Genomic DNA, 21,107 nt, shown 5'->3' with positions numbered 1-21,107 from the left:
GTGTGTTGTGCGCTGCGCTCGGCCGCTCGCTGGGGGAGGAGCCGCTGCCGACCGTTTCCCGGTCGCGTGGCGGTGGGGGCGAGAAAAGCGGGCTGCGGTTACCGGCCCGCAGTGCCCGTCGCTTTGTTTCGGGCGGAAGGAGGGGTGGGCAGAGGAGTGGTTACCCTTTGCCCTCCCCGTAGCAGCCCTCGCCCACCGGGGATGTCTTTGGCGGAGCGGGAGGGCGGCGAAGCTTTGGCGTGACGACGCGGCCATGGAGCTCGGTAGCGGGGGAGAGCTGGGTGAAGGCTGGGCGGGCGGCCTCGGGGCTGTGCCCGGCCCTTGTGGGGGGGGGACAGCTTTAACCGCGGCTTAAACCGAGTGCGTCTTTGAAGGCAAAGGAAAACCATTCCTTATAGTGCGCATAGTAAGCAGGGAGTTGGTGCGTTGCCGTGGAATCGCGGAATGGCTTGGGTTGGAACTGAAAGCCCAGCCAGCCCCTACACCGTGCCGTGGGCAGGGCTGCCCCCCAGCTCAGCTGCACAGGGCCTCATCCCGCCTGGCATGGAGCGCCTCCAGGGATGGGGCAGCGCAGCTTCTATGGGCAGCCGTGCCGCTGCCTCACTGCCCTCTGAGTGAGCGTGCGTTTACTGACTGTATCGTTACCTTACTCTTGTGTGTCGCTGCTTGCTTTGTAGTCACGTCACTCTTAAGTGGAGCTCAGGGCAAACTTGCATCTTTCTGAGTGCCGGCCAACTTCACCAAGCTCACAGTTCGCACTGCATGATCCTCTAACCTGTATTTTTCAGATCAGAAGCTAGATGTATTTGAGCAGGACGAAGCAGATGATGTTTTGTGTAGCGCTGCTGAGGTATGTGAACTGAGGAGTGAAAGTCAGATAAAAAATAACATTTGAGGTATGCATCTTTGTGTACATCTCTGTGTGAAATCTCTGTGTTTCGGTGTGCTCTTGCCTGGCTCCAAGCCCCTCACCAAACTGTCTGATAGACATCTCCAGGAAAAATAAGTAATGAAAATTTCTTTCAAATCTGGCCAATGTTCAAGGACTGCAATACCAACCTGAAAACCATTACTGGGCTGTCTGTGTATTCTTTTCCACATTGACAGAATAAACAGCTTTGTTTTGCATACATTAGTATAAAAAAAAACAACCCACATGCAGTCACGTACTGGTACTAACATACAAAATAATCGGTTACAGAAAAACATCGCTGGAGGTGATGGCGTATCCAGATCCAGGATGATGGACCAAAGGTAACATCCCAATTGAGTGGGGATACTGCTGCAAAGGGAGATTTTATTACTTGAAAACAAATAAGTGTATGAGCAGGACTGTGTTTGTTTGTTTAACTTTTTACATCACCCTGTAGGTTACTGTGCTGTTGTACTGAAAGCAGTAAGAAAGCCCACTTTCTAATCTTCCTGGATTGTGATTGTGTATGAAATATAAATGTATTAAAGCTCATCTAGAAAGCTTAATGATCATACTGTAAAGGTAGTGATGAAAGTTGTTCGCTTGGTGGTGGTGAATGTTGGGCTTGGAAAGAAAGAGCAGTGATGGTTTTGTTCTGTTCTCCAGATCATGAATTCTGTAAAGCTGGTTAATTGTCAGAATAACATTTCAGCATTTACAGATGGATTCTAAGCATGTTTTTCCATGTTTCAGCTTGATAACAAAAAGCGTAGAGTATGAAAAGTGCTTGGAAGAAATGAGGGAGCAGCTGCAGATTTATCAGGTGTGTTTCTGGCATCCTGTGACTTTTCTTGCAAAACAAAGTCTTAATGTCATCGATGGCATCGTGCTGAACTAACCTTGTCAATGTTTTCAGTATTGCTTATTGAAACAGTAAGTTGCCGCTGTTTGCCACGTAGCTGTTTTTTTATTAGGTGCAGATGAGTGAAATGAGACAGAAGTTTGAACAAGTCACCGTGGAAAACAAAAGGTAAATAAGTGCACTGAACTACCGCTGCTGTTTTTCGTGTGGGGTTTTTTTCTGTCTTTTAAACCTTAAACTCTTTTTCCTAAGGCTTGGAAATGTTCGAATCTGCATAATAGTTGAAGATTTCATACTTGTGCTTAATTGTTACTCTAGGTGTTTAATATAGATTACAGCACCAAATTCAGGAGGCTTAGCCATATCTCTGCAAAAGAACTTGGTATTAAACTGTTTATAACCCTTTTTGTAGAACATATCTTGCTCAATAGATTTAAACGTGAGCCAGGGATGTATGGTACATACAAATCAAAGGCACGGTACCTCAGTTAGTTTAAAAACATTGCATTAAATAAATACTTTGCTGAACTTAGTCCTTTGCATTTCAGGCTGCATGCAGAGTTGAAAGAGGCTCTTGAGATGCAGCTGGATGCTCTTCCTTTCGTGCCTCTGGGAACTGCTATTCCTGCAGATGAAGAAATACTGAGAAACCTTCAGGAGCAACTACAGCTGACAAACCAAGTGTGTGAGATGAAACACTTGTACTTTTCTTTTTCTTCTGCCCCTTGGCAGATTAGGGAAGGACAGTTTATTTCTTGGTTCAGAATTTGTTTATAACAGTTCCTGACAGCATTTTGAGGCCTTCCTGATGGTGTGGATCTAAAGGAAACCTCAAGCACACCCGTACTTATATTTTCAACTTCAAAACCTGAAGGAAGTCCCTCTCTAGTTTCATACACGTAGGAAGTTTTTATGTTAATTTGTGCCTCTGATTTTTACCTTGTTGAATTTCTGTCTAGGACATGAAGCAAATGTTTTGTTGGGTTGAAGTTATTGTGGTAGGCTGGCTTTCATTTTTTAATTAACGCATAACATGAAACAAGGGGCAAGTATATGTGGAATATAGAAAATAACAGTTACGTCTGAATAGGTCAGCAAAATGGCCTGGGTGTATTACAAAGATGTTTCAGTTCATTTGCAGTGGACTAAGGTGAGGTTAAATGGACTCCTGAATTTTGGTATTTGAGTATTTTATGTGCTGTATTCCTAAAGTAAATAACTACAAGAGTTTGACAGCTTCGGAAGTTGAGTGGAGTTTTACTTCTGGTAAGAGCTATTAAATAGTGCCAAACTTGCAGTTCTTGTCTAGATGGAATGTGAAGTTGTAAACATCTGGGGTTTTTTTGTGCCTGTTTTGTGCAGCTGTGATGTGTGCAGAGAAGAATACCAAAAATGCATTTCAATAGAAATGTTCTGTAAATAGCTTAGAGACTTTTATTCTTGAACTGTTTAGGAAAAAGAACAAGCAATAGAGCTCTGGCAGACGGTATCACAGGAGCTTGATCAACTCCAGCAGCAGTACCAGGAACACATGACTCAAACACAGATTCACATGGCTGAAAGACTGAAACAGCAAGTAACTTTCATTTACAGTTTTGTTAATTTTGGAATGTGTTCATATAATGTAGAGATTCTGCATCTGTATGTAGCCAGACTGAAGTGCAGTGCTTCTACCGGTATTATAGAATCAACATAAAGTCATAGGATGGATTGGGTTGGAATGGACATCAAGGATCATTATGTTCCAACCCTCTGCCACAGGCAGGGTTGCCAACCACTGGATCAAGTACTAGACCAGGCTGCCCAGGGCCCCATCCAACCTGGCCTTGAACACCTCCAGGAGCATCCACAGCCTCCCTGAGCAGCCTGTGCCAGCACATCACCACTCTCTCTGTAAAGAACTTCCCCTTGACATTCTCATCTAAATCTTCCCTCCTTGAGTTTAAAACCATTTCCCCTTTTCCTGTTACTTATTTACCCATGTAAAAAGTTGATTTCCTCCTGCTTATAAGGTCACTTTAAATACTGAAAGGCCATAATGATGTCTCCCCGCAGCCTTCTCTTCTCCAGTCTGAACAAGTCCAGCTCCTTCAGTCCATCTTCATGGGAGAGGTTCTCCAGCCCTCTGATCATCTTCGTGGCCCTCCTCTGGTCCCTTTGTTGATTGTTTTCTGTAATAGTTGTTAACAAAAGTTGGGTGGTCAGATATAGTCAGTGATTCAACAGTTAAATACACAGTTGGGATTGGAAAGTTTCTTTCAACTATACAGACAGTAAAATGTTAGGAAGTGCACTGCGTGAGTTTTGGTGCACATAGAGAATTATACAAGATAGACAAATATAAATAATCATCTTAGACAAATACAAATAATCATCTTACTATTGTTCAATTCAAATATAAGTAGTTTCACTTACCTTTTGTCATTCAATAAAGAAGCTGAATAAGCAGCTGAAAAATCAAGGTTGCTAATAGTCTCATGTTAGTGTTTAGCATCCCATTTCTCCAGCTGCTCCTTGGGAACATCTTTAAGCTATTTGTTAGTGTGTCAGCTTGCTAAGCTAACTGGTTAGGCTTCAGGAAATTTTCTTTCAGAAATGATAGGTTAGACTGTAAGAAACTGTTTTGCTCTGAGCTATTAAAGAGTGCTTGGTATTCAAAGAACTCAAAGTTGATGGGTACATGTAGCTCACTACAGCTATATTCAAAGATCTATAAAAGTTGTGTTCCATTTTCAAGTACGTTGACTTGTGGGTGCAATTATCTCTCACTTGTGTAGCAGGAATTTGTTACTGATATATTTTTTTTAGCCCATCTAAGCAATACGTTCCTTTCTACAGCTGCTGTGTTCTCTCAGGTGTTGTGGTTATTGCAAGTAACAGTTATGAGGATGTAGTCATGAGGAGTTTCTTTGTTGCTCCAATTTCTTATTTCTGTTACTGCTGTTGGATTTTTTCACGGTTGCTCACTGGTTAAGTCGTAGCTGCTGAAGATGTAAGGGGCTGTAAGAGTCCGCTTTGGATGACTAAATTCTTAGTGAATTTTAATGCAGTTTTCTCAAGAATGAGATTGAACAGCCTTCTATTCTTAATAGCACTTCTTGTCTGCTGTAGACTTTTCAGCTGAAAGAGCATTATTTTACATTTTGCTTTTAACAGAGGAGCAGGAAATAGCTATCAGAGGTAGACTGAGTAGAATCGCAATCTACCAGAAAGCGAAGATGAGCTGAGATCCTTTTTTATTCTGCCCAACCTCTGCAGTGGGGTTAGTTGTTGGAAAAGGTTACCTGCGTGCATTTGACCATGAAACTGTGGTACAACACAACACAATTAGTGTATATTCCAGCTCAGGGACTTAACTCTTGGCTATGCTCTGAAGATGCTTAGTATGCTGCTGATGACTATTTTGTGTTATTCGAGTTTCCCTGGGAAGACAGGGCTAGAATTGCAGTTTTCTGTACGGACGGTAGATGTCCTATAAGGCAAAGAGCAAATAAAGCCTCTTCATGCAGGCAGACTCATGTTATTCTTAGTGGATGCATTTCTGCTACCATGTTAGCAAATACACTTACAGTACCACCACCATCTGTATGGCTCCGTAGAGGCACAACTTTCATGTTCTGGTATTAATTGACTGGGTTTTGTGAATTTGTAACTAAATAAAATTCAGACACGTTTTGCATTAGTAAATGTAATTTACCAGATGACCAGGCCAAAAGCTAGAAGTAATCTGATTAAAACTTTAAAAAGCTTGTTGGATCTCCTGCATCACTCATTAGTTTTTTGCAAATGCTTTCAGTTGACCATGGCTGTGATAATTAAATGTCCTTCGTTGGTAATGATTCTAAGAAGTTGAATTCTTTTTTTAGGATCAACTGGCTAACTTTCACCAGCTAACTTCACAACTGCATGCAGCCAATGAGAAAACAGAATTGGTAAGTAAAACCTAAGCAATGACCTAGTGATTTTTTTCTTATAAATCCTACTGGAGCATTAAGGTACAAATGAAAAGAAAAATATCCTTCCAGCACATCTCACGTCATGTCATGTCACGTAAAGATGTCGTGGAATAAAGGTGTCCTTTCTTGAACCAAAAAACTGAATAATGAAAAGTGGGAAGAGCAAGATGAACTAGTCAGGTGTTTTATCAGGGTTAAAAGAACTGTGTTCCCTGCCTGTGTTGAGGTTTGAGTTTTTCAGCATACTTAGAAATGTTCTGGAAATGAAATCTAGTAAAGAGGTGACAGTGCTTCCCTCATGTTAACGTATTTAAGGTAATGGAAACTGAAATAAGCTGTGGAGATCTGCAGAAAAATCTCCTGATGTTTAATATGAGTGAATGTTTGATATTCTACAAATCTCTCCTTGTCTTACAGAGCAATCAGTTTCTGCAAACTGTAGCAGAGCAGAACGTGGAACTAGAGCAGCTACAGAAACAACTGAGGTATAAACCAGGCAATATTTTCTATAGGCTTTCCTACCTTAAGTTTCTATCATAAGCCTGTTTCGTCTTGGAAGCTTTGATGGTGATAGTTGAAATGGTTTCAGGTAATGGCTTCTTAATGGTTTGCTATAAACGTGCATCAGTAGTGGTAAGGTACAATATCTCTAGTTATTTCTAGTCCCTGAGATAGGTAGCACTATATATTTGATTTAAAAGGAACAAAGTGTTCAGTGCCACAGCAAAACAAGGGTTTTTGTTGGAGTGCAGTTTGTACAGATGTATTTCTGAGGGGGAATTGTTTGTAACCTCAGTTGCCTTAGCTAAGTGTATCTTGGGGAAGGAAGGTGTGATAGGAATAAGGAACCATGATGAAGATTAAGGTGGTATTCTGGGTATTTGAAAATGAAGTATTTTCCAACTCTGACATCACATGGAAGCTGCTTGTGTGTGCTGCTGTCTTTAGAAGAGAGCACCATGTCCCTGCATTTTTGAACACCTCTTGCACAAGGTAGCGTTGAAATTTTTACAGACAAATGGGATACCGAAACAGATCAAGTCTTGTATTCATATGCATTATGTTTATGTTGAGCGATGTTTTCACATAGGTGTAATATACTCTTGCTTTTTATGCTGTTAAATAGTATTTTTCATTGTTGTAAGGAATTTTCCTTGAAGTTGATTTTTAAAAGCTGGTTTCCTTCATGACTTGGTTGTGCTCCAGTTTGCATTAGTTTGTTTGCTGTTTTTTAATGGTATCGTGTACTCATTGGTCTTTAAACTTATCCTAATCCAAAGCCTGGATAATTGGGTTACACCCCTGGTGGAGGGCAGTATATTTCTTTCTGTTCCCAAGACAGAGGAGCAGGAGTGTTGTCTCACTGTTCCACATAATAAGAGGAAAACCTCTTGCACTGTATCCAAGAAGTTATATGAAATCTGACTGCCCTTCACAGCCATTTCAACAAAGTTGTAAGACTCTGATTTTCCCCTGTAATAATCCAAGTGTAATTCACAGTCTGTTTTCTTTATATAGGCAAGCTAAAATAGATAGGTGGACAGCAAGTGCTAAGGTTGATGAAATGATCAGATTGACAAAGACGCTTCAAGGCCAATTGGAGAGAAAGGTATTTTAGAGAAAGGGGTAATTTTCTGTTGCAACTGAATGACTAGACAGTTATCTAATTGCTGATATTAATTTAATCTCAAGTTGTTCTCTAATTTATTATATACTTAATTAAATTTAGTTTATTTTATATATCTTTGTTTTTATAAATGAAACTCAGATGTTGCCTGGAAAACATGTATATTCCTTCTAGGAAGAAGATGTGGTATCTGCCCAGCAAAGAGAAGCAGCATCTGACAAACTCTTGCAACAAATGCAGTCTAGTATAAAACAATTAGAAACAAGGTAAAGACGTATTGTTGGATGTTACTAATGGGATATGTATTAAAAAAGCCAAACAAACAGGAACACAGTTTTGGCAACTTAGTGTCTATGAGCTTAGTTTGAAAGAAGTGCTTTAATCAAGCTTCGTATTGTTAATTATGTAAAATTATTCATTTGTTTTAGATTACATGTTACTGTCCAAGATGCTGAAGAGTTGAGAACTGAAAGAACAGCCCTGGAGGAGCAAATCAGAATGCTTCAGACAAGGTGTGCTAAATTGGAAAGGGAAAAGTATGAGGCAGTTACAAAAGTCCAAGACTGTGTACAGCTGTTAGAAGAAGCTAACCTACAAAAAAGTCAGGTAAGTCACAGGTGAAGGCATTTCTTAGATATTAGGAAACTTACATCACCTGGAGTTACAAAGTGCCCACTTGTGTATTGGTAGAGGTATACACACGTATGAAACTGAATTTCTTTTGACTGTTGTACTAAAATGAGTAATGCAGAAGAGAGCGAAGTTACAATTTGACCATACATCACTTAGTTTTATCATATAGCATCTTATTGAATGTTTAAAAGCAAATTGTGCTGTCAGAATAAAAAGGAAGGCCCTATTATGAATTTATAACTTAGTAATGGTTAGGAAAGGGAAGCTTAAACTAGAAGGACTTTTCAATGGTAAGACAGGTCCAGGAGAGTGAGCATTGTGTTCAACTCTTCGTTATTCTAAGGAACTGTGGAAAAGTGATAGTGTAATAAGTCAGCAAATCTACAGTCAGAAGAAAATCCTCCAGAGGGTTTGAGAGTGTATGTTAGATAGCAGATGAAATTCAAATATGCTGTATGAGCTGCTGAACTTACTGTTTTACGGTAATACAATGGTCTTATGAATACATTAACGTGGTCCTCAGTGGTATTCAGTAGAAGTAATAAAGTGTTTGTGATGAGACTTTAAAAAAAAAACAAACAAAACCGTAACCTTTTACAAGTGAACTTTAACATGAAGTTTTGATAGGCACATTTCATATAAGACAGGACAACTAGAAAAGTGCAGGTGTCAACAAGAGACAGAGGAAAGACAGTAACTCATATGGTTTTAAAGAGTATCTGATTAAACTGTTAGGGGATAATGTTTATGCCAAAAGTGTAGATGCAAAAATATCAAAATCAAAATAGAAGAATCCAACAAGACTTCCTGAAGGTAGGGTCTAATTCAGCAGGTTTGAAAGTATCTATTGACTCACACACACAAAAAAATAAAGCTTCCCTTTTTTCCCAGTTGTTCACTTTTCCAAAGTATCTGCTGTTTGCCCCTAGAGGAGACAGGGACTGGTAAACTTGTGTCTAATATGGACACCTCTGTGTTTTTGTGTTAAGCTTCAGCTGTAATCTGTTTTCCAGCTATCTGATGAATTCTGTTTGCTAGCAGGACAGAGCTTCAGTGTGTCCAACAGTCTTTATCCATCAGTAAATTAACTCTAGAGAATTTAACGCCTGTGGGAACAAATAAGGAACCTCAGAATTTATTCTGCTCAAGCTAGCATGTTGAACAGTTGAGCAGTTAAGGAGACAAACATTCCCTTTTAGCCTGAAGTTGCTTTTCAAACATGAGGAATATCCTTATAAGCTAAAATAACTTAATCCCTTTGGAATACAAGAGTTTGCAGTCTTTTTTGCTCATGCTGATTTCATTTCTCTGACAAAGGAGAAGGCCCTGTCTGGAAGGAGGGTCTGAAACTTGAAAGAGTTCCTGCTACTTTCTGACCTGTTTCTGGAAGGGATCAAAATCTTGACAAAACTTTGGGGTTCATGCACTGCCATGTAACCTGTGTGATAATTCTTGTTACACAAAAGAGGATTCTTTTCTATTACAGACATTCTGCATATACAGTTATAGTATTCACGATACTCTCTGGCATCTTTCTGGCATGCTACTACTTCCTTTCCAGATTTGTTCTTGGACTTCTGCATCTCATTTGCTTTATATCCTTATCTTCACCAACAACTCCCTTCATATATAAGGCTCTGTTCAAAATGGGGATTAGAAGTTGTTTTATGTCCTCCAGCTCTTGCTGGCCACCTTTGAACTTGTTAGGTCCTTTTTCCTAGTAAGATAGTTTTACCCTTACAAGCATCTCCCTAAAGCCCTAATTTCCCAAGATGAATCCAAGGTAATTCTTTTTTCCACAGTTTAAAAATCAGACAATTTATTGCTCTGGCTAAAGCATCCTTTGTTTTGCGGACTGGGTATTTTATGAATGAATAAAAAAAAACAAAGCCTAATATATACGCAATTAGTTTACTAAACTGTGGCCTCTCTGGTCTCTAAGAGATAATGTAAGGGACTAACAGGTTGTCACAGTAACGCTTCTTTTTTCATGTTAATATTGTAAAGCACCTAAGCTAAGCTTACAAAATGAGATAAGAAGAATTCTAAGAGTACTTTGAGAAACAAAGCACGAGCTGAATGGGAGCAGTAACAGAGAATGTGACACATGAAACATCATGTCGTGACTGGAGTGAGTTACCTTCTACAGACTGAAATCATATCATCTATTAGTGACCTTTTTTATGTTTTTCTTCTTTTATCCATCTACGTGACATCTGTTCTGTGTGTGCCACCAAGGACTTTTCATCTCTTCCACCAAGAGCTCTCTATTACTTCCTTTAATCTTTCCAGACCTGCACCTCCTATTTAACAGCAGTGCTTTTCCTTCATCCTCCCTTGGCAGGGTTTCTTGCTGCACTTCTGTAATTCCCACCATCTTTTCATGCAAAAGAGCTGTTTGGTTCACTGTTATCCACTGTGAAAGAGTTTACATATGCAGTCCTTGGCTGCTTATGAATCTTTAGCTGTAGTTAGTTTTCTGGGAGGTAACTGATTTAGTCTATTGACCATAAAAAAAAAAAGTGCTCGGCTCTATGTAAGAAAGTGTGTGCTTCTACACATGCACTCTAATTCTCAACAGAGATCTTTGAGTCATTTCTGTTCTTCCTTTCTTGTTGGGTGTCAGCTGCTGTAAAGTGCAAGGCAGAAAGTTCTTTTGAACACTGCTTATGTGTGGTTTCATTTCTCACTGCTAGATATGCTGTCACAACTGAAGGATTAGCAGTTATATATATATATATAATTTTAATTTTTTTTAGGCACTGTTTAAGAAGAAACAAAAGGAAGAGGAGATCAGAAAGATGAAAGATGAGATATTTCAGCTCACAGAAGATACTGCTGCAAGAATTAGAAAGGCAGTAAGTTATGATGTTTAGAAAGAACCAACTATGAACTTAAAGTTAAAAATTAAATCATTCTGTATTATACATGGTCACATCAGCAGTTTTCTTTTAAGTCATTTGATAATGTAAGTAGTAAGGGCATATAATACTGACAGTGTTGTGCTCTTTGGCCTTATTATCTAGATAGGTACTCTTCCAACCCACACTCTTAACTCCTGAACCAGAAGTATTGCTATCTGTGCAGTTACTGGTATAAAGAAGGTGAAGATGTGGCACTTAAGAAATTCTGCTCAGTAGCATGTGGCCTCTATCTTAGAACTTACTAATACTTTTTGTATACATTCAGGGGATAAGAATTGCTGAGTTGTTAAATCAGATTTTTGTCATCTCAGTGCTTCAAAATATGCCTCAATTTAGACAGATAAGACTCTTCCATGAAGTACAGCTAATTATAAAAAAAAAAACAAACAGTATCACAGCACATTTAAAAAGAGCAGAAACTACAACATTTTATAGTTACATGTTTTTTGTAATGTTCACTCTTCTCACTAGTGGCTGAAAATTAGGAGCTCTTTGATAAGACTATTCACAAATGAATTTGCTCTCTGTAATGTCCCGTCTGCAGTTACAGTACAGCTAATCTTATTTCCCTGGAGATTCTTAAGTTATCCACGTGTTAGATGGACTTGCTTTATTTTAAGGCAAACTCCAGAGGAAGTAAGAGTCTTCTCATATACATGTGTTGGCAGTGTCTTTTGCTGCAAGTAGAAAACACTGTAAATCAGTTACCTGGCTTGTAATTTTTCAGTGGTGTAATTGATTTTGCCTCCTTTCACTTCCTTCATTGTAATACAAGCCTGTTATGAGAGGATTCCTATTAAATAAGGATTTTAATTATTTTATACATTCTTGAAGCCTTTAAAATGAGGATGAAGATCATTTGTTCCTTGCACTTAGTGATTATCCAAAAAAAAACCCTACATTTAGAATTGTGTGGATTACTTATTTCATGTAATCCCAGCGAAAGAGAATATTTCAAAAGCATAAAAAGTAACATTTTAAGCACTGTCATGTTTCTCTAAGAGTAACAAATGTTTCTTTTTATATATGATCAGTTACACAAGTTTCAGATAGCTCGCTCCTAGCAGACAGCAGCTTTCTGGCAGTCTCTGTTCGTTCTTGTAAGACCTTGTTGCAATGTTTTTTCTGCTTTTTTTTTTTTTTTTCCTAAATACTCTCAGTTAAAATAATATGGATAATAAAGATTCCTTTAACATTCGTGTAGTACCATTTGTCAATTATTATAGTCTCCTGTTTTTATATACAAGCACCACATACATACAAAGTGTATTTGAGGTAATAACCTCAAGGTGTATTGGAAAGGTTTAGATTGTGTATCAGGAAGTAGCTCTTCATGGAGATAGTAGTTAATCATTGGAACAGGCTGCCCAGGGAGGAGGCAGAGCCGCCGTTCCTGGAAGTATTTGAGAGATGTATGGATGTGGTGCTTATGGACACTGTTTAGTGGTGGACTTGTAGTGTCAGGTGGATGGCTGTGACTGATGATCTTAAAGGTCTTTTCCAATCTAAATGATTCTGTGATTTTAATATGATGTAAAAACAGCATGGGAAAACAGTTGGCAATATTTATTATTTAGTTTTGCTTTGTTTTTGATCACAGGTAGACTCTGCGAAGAAACAGTACAACGTGCAGATCTCTCAGTTAACAGAAGAACTTTTAGCTCTTCATATGGTATGAATTTGACTTTTGAGAATATTTGCGCTATCAGAACATCTGAGACTTATTTGTTTATCAAGTTCAATATTTAATTGAATATAAAAGTAAATCAAGTAAAATATTATTAGCAGTTTGGTGAAGAGGAGGCTCTTAGTTTTAGACAAAGAGGTCAGCCCTTTTGATACACTTCCTTCTAGACTAGTGTTTCTTTTTATTATTGAATGGAAGTTACTAATGATTAGTTGTAAATAAGTAATCAGAACTTAGTTCTTTAATAGTTTCAAAATGTTTTTACGTGCATACTTGGGTCAATAATGGTGGCTTGAGATACTTTTATCTTGGCCCATTTGAGAGGTTTTAGTAAAATTGCTTTTTTTATGGTGTTGTCTGGAAAGAGTTGTGTATAGATTTTTATTATGGCCAGGTGAAATGTTTGTAACTGCGCAAGAAACTTTCATTTAAGCCCCAGCAATCTAACAGTTTGTGTGCATATATGGTGTACTAATAGGCACTGATACTGTGTAGCCCTGGTGTTTCAGTCACACTTAAAAAATACAATTATGTGAATAGCAACTTTCCTACAAAACATAATTCTGATCTCTTCTACCCATCTGGATTTGCCGTAAAGCTAAGGCAAAGAAATGAGGGCAAATACGCAGGCATATGGAATAGAACTGATTCTGTTTTTCCTTCTCTGCAAATATATAAACAGTGAGCTAGATCCTATCCTGGGTCTCTTGTGCTGCCAGGGAAAGGAGCTAGATTTTACTGTACCTGTTTAGGTCCAGTAGGATCTACCATAGGACCTCATATAGGTCCAATATATACTACTGTAGCTCTGGATCTGGAGCTTAGTACTTCTGTACTGGTAGCGAGGAAACTGGTACATAGAGCATCTTCACATCTCTCTTGTACGGCTTTGTTTGCATAGGGAACAACAAGCAGCAACAGTAGATGGTAATGTAATGTGTGGAATTTTTATCATGAGTTATTTATACATATAAAATACGAATGAGAGGTTTATTTAAATGACTGTTTGAAATAGGAATGTGGTGAAAAGCAAGGTCAAATAGAACGAGCCATTAGAGAAAAGCGAGCAGTGGAAGAAGAACTTGAAAAGGTAAGGCAACTGTGTGCTTTCTACATCATGTTTAACATCTATCCTCAGTATGAAAATGTCTTTTTATTTTTCCCACCACCTATGTTTTTTCCTAACACTAGAATGAAGGATTATGCTGTGATCTTTGATTTCCTTATTTGCTGAGTTGATTTTTGTACCATTAAACATGCATGTCAGTATTTTAAGTTTTAAGCCGGAAAATTAAACTTATAATAATAAACTGAAAAGGGCATTCTTTGAGAAGTGTAAAAAGAGGCGTTTGACTGATCTAAAAGCACATTGGTATGTGTTCCAACTTAAGCTTAAGCACGTTATGCTGAAAACTAAATGAATGCAAGATCTTGGAATGCCTTTTTAGAAGAAACACCTAAATTCAATGATAGTCAGTTTTGTTTTAAATCCCTGGAAATAACGACACAGTGAGGAGTAGCCTCTTTAACCATTACTGCTGTGTCAGCAAGTAGTGAAAGGTAAAGATGATCTGGCAAGAAATCGTATTCTTAAGATTTGCAGAGACTACGGAGGACATGAATCTGACAATAGAAAACTAGAACAACTGCATCAGAAATATCTACTTGCAGAGACTACAAAATGTGACCTTCAGCTGAGTCTGCAGACAACACAGCATAAACTGAAGCTGCTGGAAATGAAGTAAGTAGTGAACTATAAATCACTTATAGAAGTATTTAAGGGGGACAGCTGGCCACAGAATGAAAATGAGAACTGCATTAATTACATGGTTTGAAATCTTGCCATGTCTAAATACTGTTTGTAGGAGAGGTTACTCTCTGAAATACGCAGGCAGAAATCTTTACTCTGTAAAGTCACCTACAGTGCGGTATCTCCTAGTATACACATAACACTCCATGTTCACATGGCATACTGAACTTCAGGTCTGTGCTCAGAGATAGTAGATGTTATTACAGTTTCAGTAATATAATGATAGAAAGTACAATGAGATACACATCTTTAGATCAGGTTGTTTTCAGAATGAAAAGGCTAGGGTTTTTTTAGCAGCTTATGCCATTTATGTATTCAAATTGTAAACCCTATATTTTGTACAGAACAATCATTTATGAATCTGGAATTGTTTTTCAAATGAAAAGCTGCTCTTTCACATTGCTATTTTACTGAGATGGATAGAATGTTGGGTTTCTTTATGGATTCCTTAGGCTTGTTAAAGTACTTCACTGACTTGTGCATAGTCCTGCAGAAGCAGCAGGGGAACATGTGTATTGAGTCACACCAAAGATCTGTCCCAAATATATGAGGGCTGCTCCAAAAGTAATGCCTCATATTTCACTGTGTAGACCCATGAAGTCAGTGGTGTCTGTTGGCAGTAGAGGCTGAACCTTTCCACCAGTATTTTCCTACATGTCGTTGCCACGCTGTAGATGGCAGCAGAGGGGCAGTCTGGCAACATGGCATCTGATGTGGAAATGTAGATTAAGCATAAGTGTTACTGAATTCCTCCATGTGGGAAAAAATGACACCCCTTGACACTCATTAACACACGCTGAATATTTATGGAGCCCAAACAGTGGATGTGAGCACAGTGAGGCATTTCAGCAACAGCAATAACAAGAATGGGTCACCTTCACAGGTATAGACTTCTATAAGCATGGCATGCAGACACTTGTTCATAGCTGTCAAGAATACACAGCTAAGGGTGGTGCCGATGTTGAAAAATCAAGCATATTTTTAGCTACAGAACACTATCAAACTATGTTAGTGTTCTCTTTGTATCTATTGTTGTATCCATGGAAATGAACAGGGCACAGTACTTTTAGAGCAGCCTACATATATATCTTCTCCAGTACTGTCCAAAAAAGTAATCTATGGAAAAACTGAATGCTGGAGCAAGCTGACAGTGATGCATCATTGTCATGTTCTTCCAGCATTCCAGTAGTGATACACTGCTTTAAAAACATCCAGAGGTGGCATCATGTGTTTATTTTTTTTTTAATTATTGCTTTTACTGTTACATGGATTACTTTGAATCTCTGTAAAATCTTCTCATCTGCAACAAAGTGTGGCAATGAGTTCTATGCCTGAAATACAACCATATGAAAAACTTACTTCCTCTGTTTTCAGTTTGCATCTATTACCATTAAAGAAAACAATCACAAGGCAATATCATATTAGACTAATTGATCTACTAAGATTTTTTTTTGCTGTCTACAGATACAGTCTTCCCTATCTCCAAACCATCAGAGCTTCAGCAAAATGACAGTAGGAAAATGTAAAATTGACTTAAATCTTCTTTAAAGTCATAAATTCTCTTTCAGCTTTGAGGAAGAGAAATGTAATTACCAGAAAAATATCTCTACCTTGCAAAGTATTCTGGATTCAGAAAGAGAAAAGAGTGGCTCTATTGGTGAACAAAGGTTAAAGCTTCAGCAAGAGAATGAACAATTGCAAAAAGAAATTGAAAGCTTGAAAAAACTGGCCACAGAGGCACAGCAAAAAGCCAAAATAAAGGTATGGTTTTGTAACACTATATTGCAATGGAAAGTACAGCAATGATAGCAGGGTAGCAAAGTCCTAGGCTACAGCAAGTGATGATATGCTCAAATGCAGCAGACACAGACACAGAAACAAAGGAAAAACTGTGCTTACCCTTGAAAGGCCTCAGGAAGGTAGGGATATCCAGCAAGATACCCTTACCTCCACTGCCAGCCCTTAAATGAAGTTTGGGAAGGATCCTGGCTCTACCACTTCAGGGCACTCAGGTACAGTGCATACACCTGAGCTCCCCTGGGTTGGCCCTGCCTTCCACCAGATGTTCAGTCACTGTTTCAAGCTGTGTGTTAACATTTCTGCTACAGGTTTATATGCTGTTTATAATTTAGGGTTGATGTTTGCTCGATAAGGCAGCATTTCTAAGAATATTCCAAATATTTGGAAGTTTAAATTGGGGTTGAGAGTTTCAGTGATGCTTGCTCTTTTTCCTTTATACATAATCTTGTTTTAATATCATGTGTCCTCAAGATTTATTTAGTAGCTCAGTCTCTTCTAATTATGCTTGATAAGATCTCAAATATTCTTATTTTGTAGGATGAATAGTCCAAATAGTAAACAATTTTCTTCAACTGATTTAACTTTAGTTCTAGATTTTCATTTATCTACTGTCAGTATTAGGAATCCCTGTACAACTTTCAGTACAGCATTCCTCTACTTACATATATACCGCATTATCAGAGCATGTGTAGCTAACAAATAATACAGTACCGTGGTTGTCAAAGCCTAGTTCTTTATTTTCTGGACAAAGAATTTTTTTTCAGTGTGAATAGTTGCAAAGGAAGGTATTTAGTTGGAAGATGGATCTTCTTTTTGAAGGGTTCCATTAAATGCACCTGAACAGGCTGCAGGGGCTATAATGTAATAATAGTGAACTGTAGTAGATTCAGGCACCTTTGCCTCCTGAAAGGAATAATAGCTTTTATCCTTTATGTGCTTTCTAAATACATATAGCAACACAGATTTCAGAAACAGTTTTACTATGAATGAGAAGCACCTCATCCAGTTAACTCTTTATACATCAAAATAAGTCATGTGAAACAAGAAATCTTGTTCCAACTCTAGAACCCTCCATTCAAGCTTAACAAATAGATAGCAGTTAAAAAGCACATACCAGAACTTGCATGCCCTTAATCAGACAGGATACAATTAGTCACTGATAAGATTTGTTGCTTGCCTCCATTTTCCTCTGATGCACAAAGGATTTAAGATGCAATTAAGAAAGTCCTAACAAATATTTAGTTCAAGTGTTTTAAAAAAAACAACTTGATTGTATCCTATTGGTATTTTTTTTATGTAGGTAAGCACTATGGAGCATGAGCATGCTGTGAAAGAACAGGGATATGAAGTTCGTCTGAAGGAAATGGAAGACATCAGTCGAAAGTCTACTGCTGAACTTAGACATCTGTTGGTAGCTCAGCAAAAAGCAACAAAGAGATGGAAAGAGGAAACAAAAGTTCTTACTGAAACTACGGAAGCTAGGATCAATAAGATAAAGTAAGGGTTACTTTGTTGTTGTTCTGGCTGCTGTTACAGTAGCAGTTACCGTTTAGTACAGGGATATATCCATGGTAGAAAGGAAAGGAGACCCGACCATAGAATAGATGATGTACCTCTAGCAAACAGAAGAAACAGTGTTCTCTTTAGAACTCTGACCTGACTCCTAGTGAAGCTAGCAGCTAATAACTGACATTAAAATTTTGCATCTTGTTAACCTGTGTGAATTCTGTAATAACAAAAAGGAAATTTGAATAACTTCTTCCCATTTTTTTTTCTTGCAGTTTAGCAAAACATAGCTTTGTATTATGACAACTCCAATCTTTATTCAGAACAGTCTTTATCAAAGTAAGCATGAAAGAAGTCTCCAGCCCTTATAAGTTGGAAGCAATGCTTGTAGAAGCACATGGTTAAAAGTTGTGGGGTTGTTTTTATTTTTTTAGATTTAACTTTTAGATTAAATATTTTCTTTTCCTTTTCCTTATTAATAGGAGTGATCTGAGTCAACAAAAACTTCGTAATCAGGAGCTTATTGCTCAGCTGGAAAAGGCAAACGATAAAGTAATAGAGGTAAGAGTGACGGGACAATTGCTTTCAGTTAGAAGCTGATGTAGATGCACTAGGATGTTAACAGAAGCCCATTAAGATATGTTTCTGGTTTAAAAAAAAAAAACTTTATAAAGAAGGATTTTTGACAGAGGAGTAGACATAGCATGAAAACACAACTGCTTTCAGATGACCGTCATATTCAAATAGCAAAAAGACATTAAGTTTACTGTCAAACTATTAGAAAAGTGAGTTGAGAGTTCGTCTTATGTGGTTACTAATCGGGCTATTTTAGGCAGTTTAGGGAGTGTTTGCAAAAACATGCCTTCAGACACATGCATACCTCTAAAAAGGAGGTGCTGTGTTATGTATATATGTAGAAATCAAGTTTTTCAGCATACACAGAGTTTACACTGCATGTGTACATATCTATATAGATAAAAGCAATGTCTGTTAAAGTTAAGAGCATTGTTGTTTTGGAAAATGTATTTTTCAGTAATTAATGGTTACTTCAGAAAACAGCTATCCTTCCAGACTGCCTCATAAATCAGGGATGATATCCAATCCTGTCTAGGACAGATCCTTGTGTTGCTTTTTGTACTGCTATACTGTATTATTTGCAGGAGAAAAACCAGGATGATGTGAGAACAGGCTTCTGAAAATAACATTAAAGAATGGTAAAAACTTTTTATGTAGTGTTTGATGAAGAGAAGCTATCTGTAACAAGATCAGATCATTTGTATCCGGTATACTTTTCTCTCCTTTGAATATAGCTAAAAGATTAGTAGTGTAATAGTATATAAGTTAAATTATCTGCATAAAAATATCATCCTTTATGGATCTTACTTCAGGAAGGTGAAACTTCCACTGAAGATGACTGTGACTGGAGAAGTCATACGATTCATATTTGAGCTAGAAATTCTTTATAAAGTGTCAGCACTGTGCTTTCAGTCTTACTGTAGGTGGTAAACAGCTCTGCTTCTAAAGGTCCTCTTGCTTTCAGCTTTTTGCCATGCTATGGATGGATCCACAAAAGAGAACTTTATATTTGTAACAAGATACTTCATTTACACAGGATGAAAAATTAATGATGGAATATCAAAAACATATCAATAGGCTTCAAACGCGACTAAGCCAGGCAGAACAGAGGGCAGCTACAGCATCACAAAAGGTACAAAACCTTAAGAAAAAATGTTATCAAAGTGCGTAGAAAAATCCCATTGAATATTAGAAAAGTACTCTTTGTTTTATTCCTGAGGCAGAAGCAAAACTGAGGCTGAAGTAGGGTTCTCATATTGACAGATGACTTACTCAGTGCTGCATTACTGTACATTGTAGCTTGGGCAGCATATTGATATGAAAGACAATTATGAAAACAGAGAACTATTAAAATTACCAGTCCTCAGCTCAAAGAGGACTTAGTTTATTAATAATAGTAATTCAATTAAAAATATATTACAAATACAGAATAATGTTTGCAGTTTTAAAATGTGCGTATTCTCTGAAAATGTCTTCAAAGTATTCCTGCAGTCTACTCTGTTATCACCTGGAAATCTTGGGGATCTGAAATAAGATGCAAGAATTAATTGCCTGCAGAACTCATTGTAAATTCTGCTATTTACCCCAAACTTCCACTTATCTCAGCTTTTCCCTCTTCTTCATGACATTTTCTGTATTGAAGCTGTACAGTTTTTTAGATCTTAGGAGAAAAAAAATAAGAAACGATCTGCTTGTTTTAAATTACAGCTCAGCACATTAACTACATGGAAGAAAAAGGCTACTTCTCTGAAGGAACTAGAAAATATTTAAGTTGATGTATTAACAGTATCCACACCGCATTGGAGGTAAGAAAATAGACGGAGAAGCTTTGAACTGGAGCATTAAAATCAAATGCATAGCAAGGTTTGTAAAACTTCATATGTATATTTTGTGTTTCACTCAGGTAACAAAGGCTGGCTGAAGATACTGTCCAAGAAGAATGCAAACCGATAGAATTCAAGTCCTTTGGTGTAGCAGATGAAACAATCTGAAACAGTGCCGTGGTGTGTTATCAGTGTTAGTCTTAGCAAGTATTCTTTATTATGTCCAACTGTGACAAAATCGTTTACAGGGAATAGAGTCCGTTCCACTGAAATTCTGAAACAACTTTGTTCACATACAGCTGATATTTCTTTTCATTTTGTAGCACAGTAACTTGGGAATAATTTCTAGGTCTTACACGAATTATAGTAAGACAGTAATAAATGACATCATGAATGTCAAATAGTTTTTATGATATGTGCTGCAACTGGGAAATGCCTCTACAACCTTCCATTTTTAAGAGTTTGGTTCAGTTTGCTACATCTCTGGGCAACAGTTGAAGTGTTGCTACAGCTGTTCTTACAGCTAGTTTTTAAGGACCCTCACCTTTCTTCAGTTCTGCTCCTCCCCTCTTCCCATTACTGTTCTACAATTGTTCCTTGCTTTGTCACTTGGAACTTCAGTTCTCAGTTACTTCAAATTGCACATAGCTGGTCATCCAGCTTTTATGAGTTTTGGAATTCTACAAATGCCAGTATGTGAGAATTCTTGATAGAGAAGAAACTTCATACAAAGTAATCTAAAATTATAGCTGAATTCTGGTTTTTCTATTTCATCTTATATAATAAACATTTTGTATGTGTAACTAATCTTGACATGTTTTTGACTAAAGTTACCTTCTTGTCATTTCTTTTAAATATGAAAAATATAATTTTGTTTTAGGACTCTTAATTCAGTTGATAGATAATGCTTACCCGACATTCAAGTCCCACACATGCAAGGGAAATATATCATCCTTAGTAGATTTCTATAAAACAGTTATCCTACACGTT

General features: G+C 37.7%; 2 protein-coding genes across 4 annotated transcripts in view; one reads left to right on the top strand and one right to left on the bottom strand.

Annotated features, from left to right (window-relative positions):
* Positions 1-2: 2 nt before the first annotated feature.
* Positions 3-20,922, top strand: SCLT1 (sodium channel and clathrin linker 1). Of its 2 annotated transcripts, XM_072334366.1 has the most exons (22): positions 3-263; positions 789-850; positions 1,202-1,254; positions 1,667-1,736; positions 1,888-1,943; positions 2,324-2,456; positions 3,229-3,351; positions 5,642-5,707; positions 6,149-6,216; positions 7,250-7,340; positions 7,533-7,624; positions 7,787-7,964; positions 10,751-10,849; positions 12,516-12,587; positions 13,618-13,692; positions 14,198-14,343; positions 15,981-16,173; positions 17,513-17,709; positions 18,201-18,279; positions 19,331-19,426; positions 20,002-20,099; positions 20,198-20,922. In XM_072334366.1, the coding sequence occupies exons 1-21, from the start codon at positions 254-256 to the stop codon at positions 20,062-20,064; spliced, it is 2,022 nt and encodes a 673-aa protein (XP_072190467.1). In that variant the 5' UTR covers positions 3-253; the 3' UTR covers positions 20,065-20,099; positions 20,198-20,922. The 2 variants fall into 2 exon arrangements, with proteins under 2 accessions (XP_072190467.1, XP_072190466.1); XM_072334365.1 differs by lacking the exons at positions 7,250-7,340; positions 7,533-7,624 and having other exon boundaries at positions 4-263.
* The window catches only part of CDKL2 (cyclin dependent kinase like 2), a 30,443-nt gene continuing 12,526 nt past the window's right edge, over positions 3,191-21,107 (bottom strand). Inside the window, exon 12 of one of the 2 annotated variants that reach the window (XM_072334368.1) lies at positions 3,191-3,946. In XM_072334368.1, coding sequence (XP_072190469.1) covers positions 3,905-3,946 — 42 coding nt within the window. In that variant the 3' untranslated portion in view covers positions 3,191-3,904. Of the gene's footprint in view, positions 3,947-19,643; positions 19,819-21,107 lie in introns of those variants that run through there. The other variant, XM_072334369.1, reaches the window with a different exon arrangement.

Source organism: Excalfactoria chinensis, chromosome 4 (genome assembly GCF_039878825.1).
Source record: "Excalfactoria chinensis isolate bCotChi1 chromosome 4, bCotChi1.hap2, whole genome shotgun sequence".
NCBI lineage: Eukaryota > Metazoa > Chordata > Aves > Galliformes > Phasianidae > Excalfactoria > Excalfactoria chinensis.
Note: the sequence above shows the minus strand (reverse complement) of the source record. Positions and strands in the feature narration are given on the sequence as shown.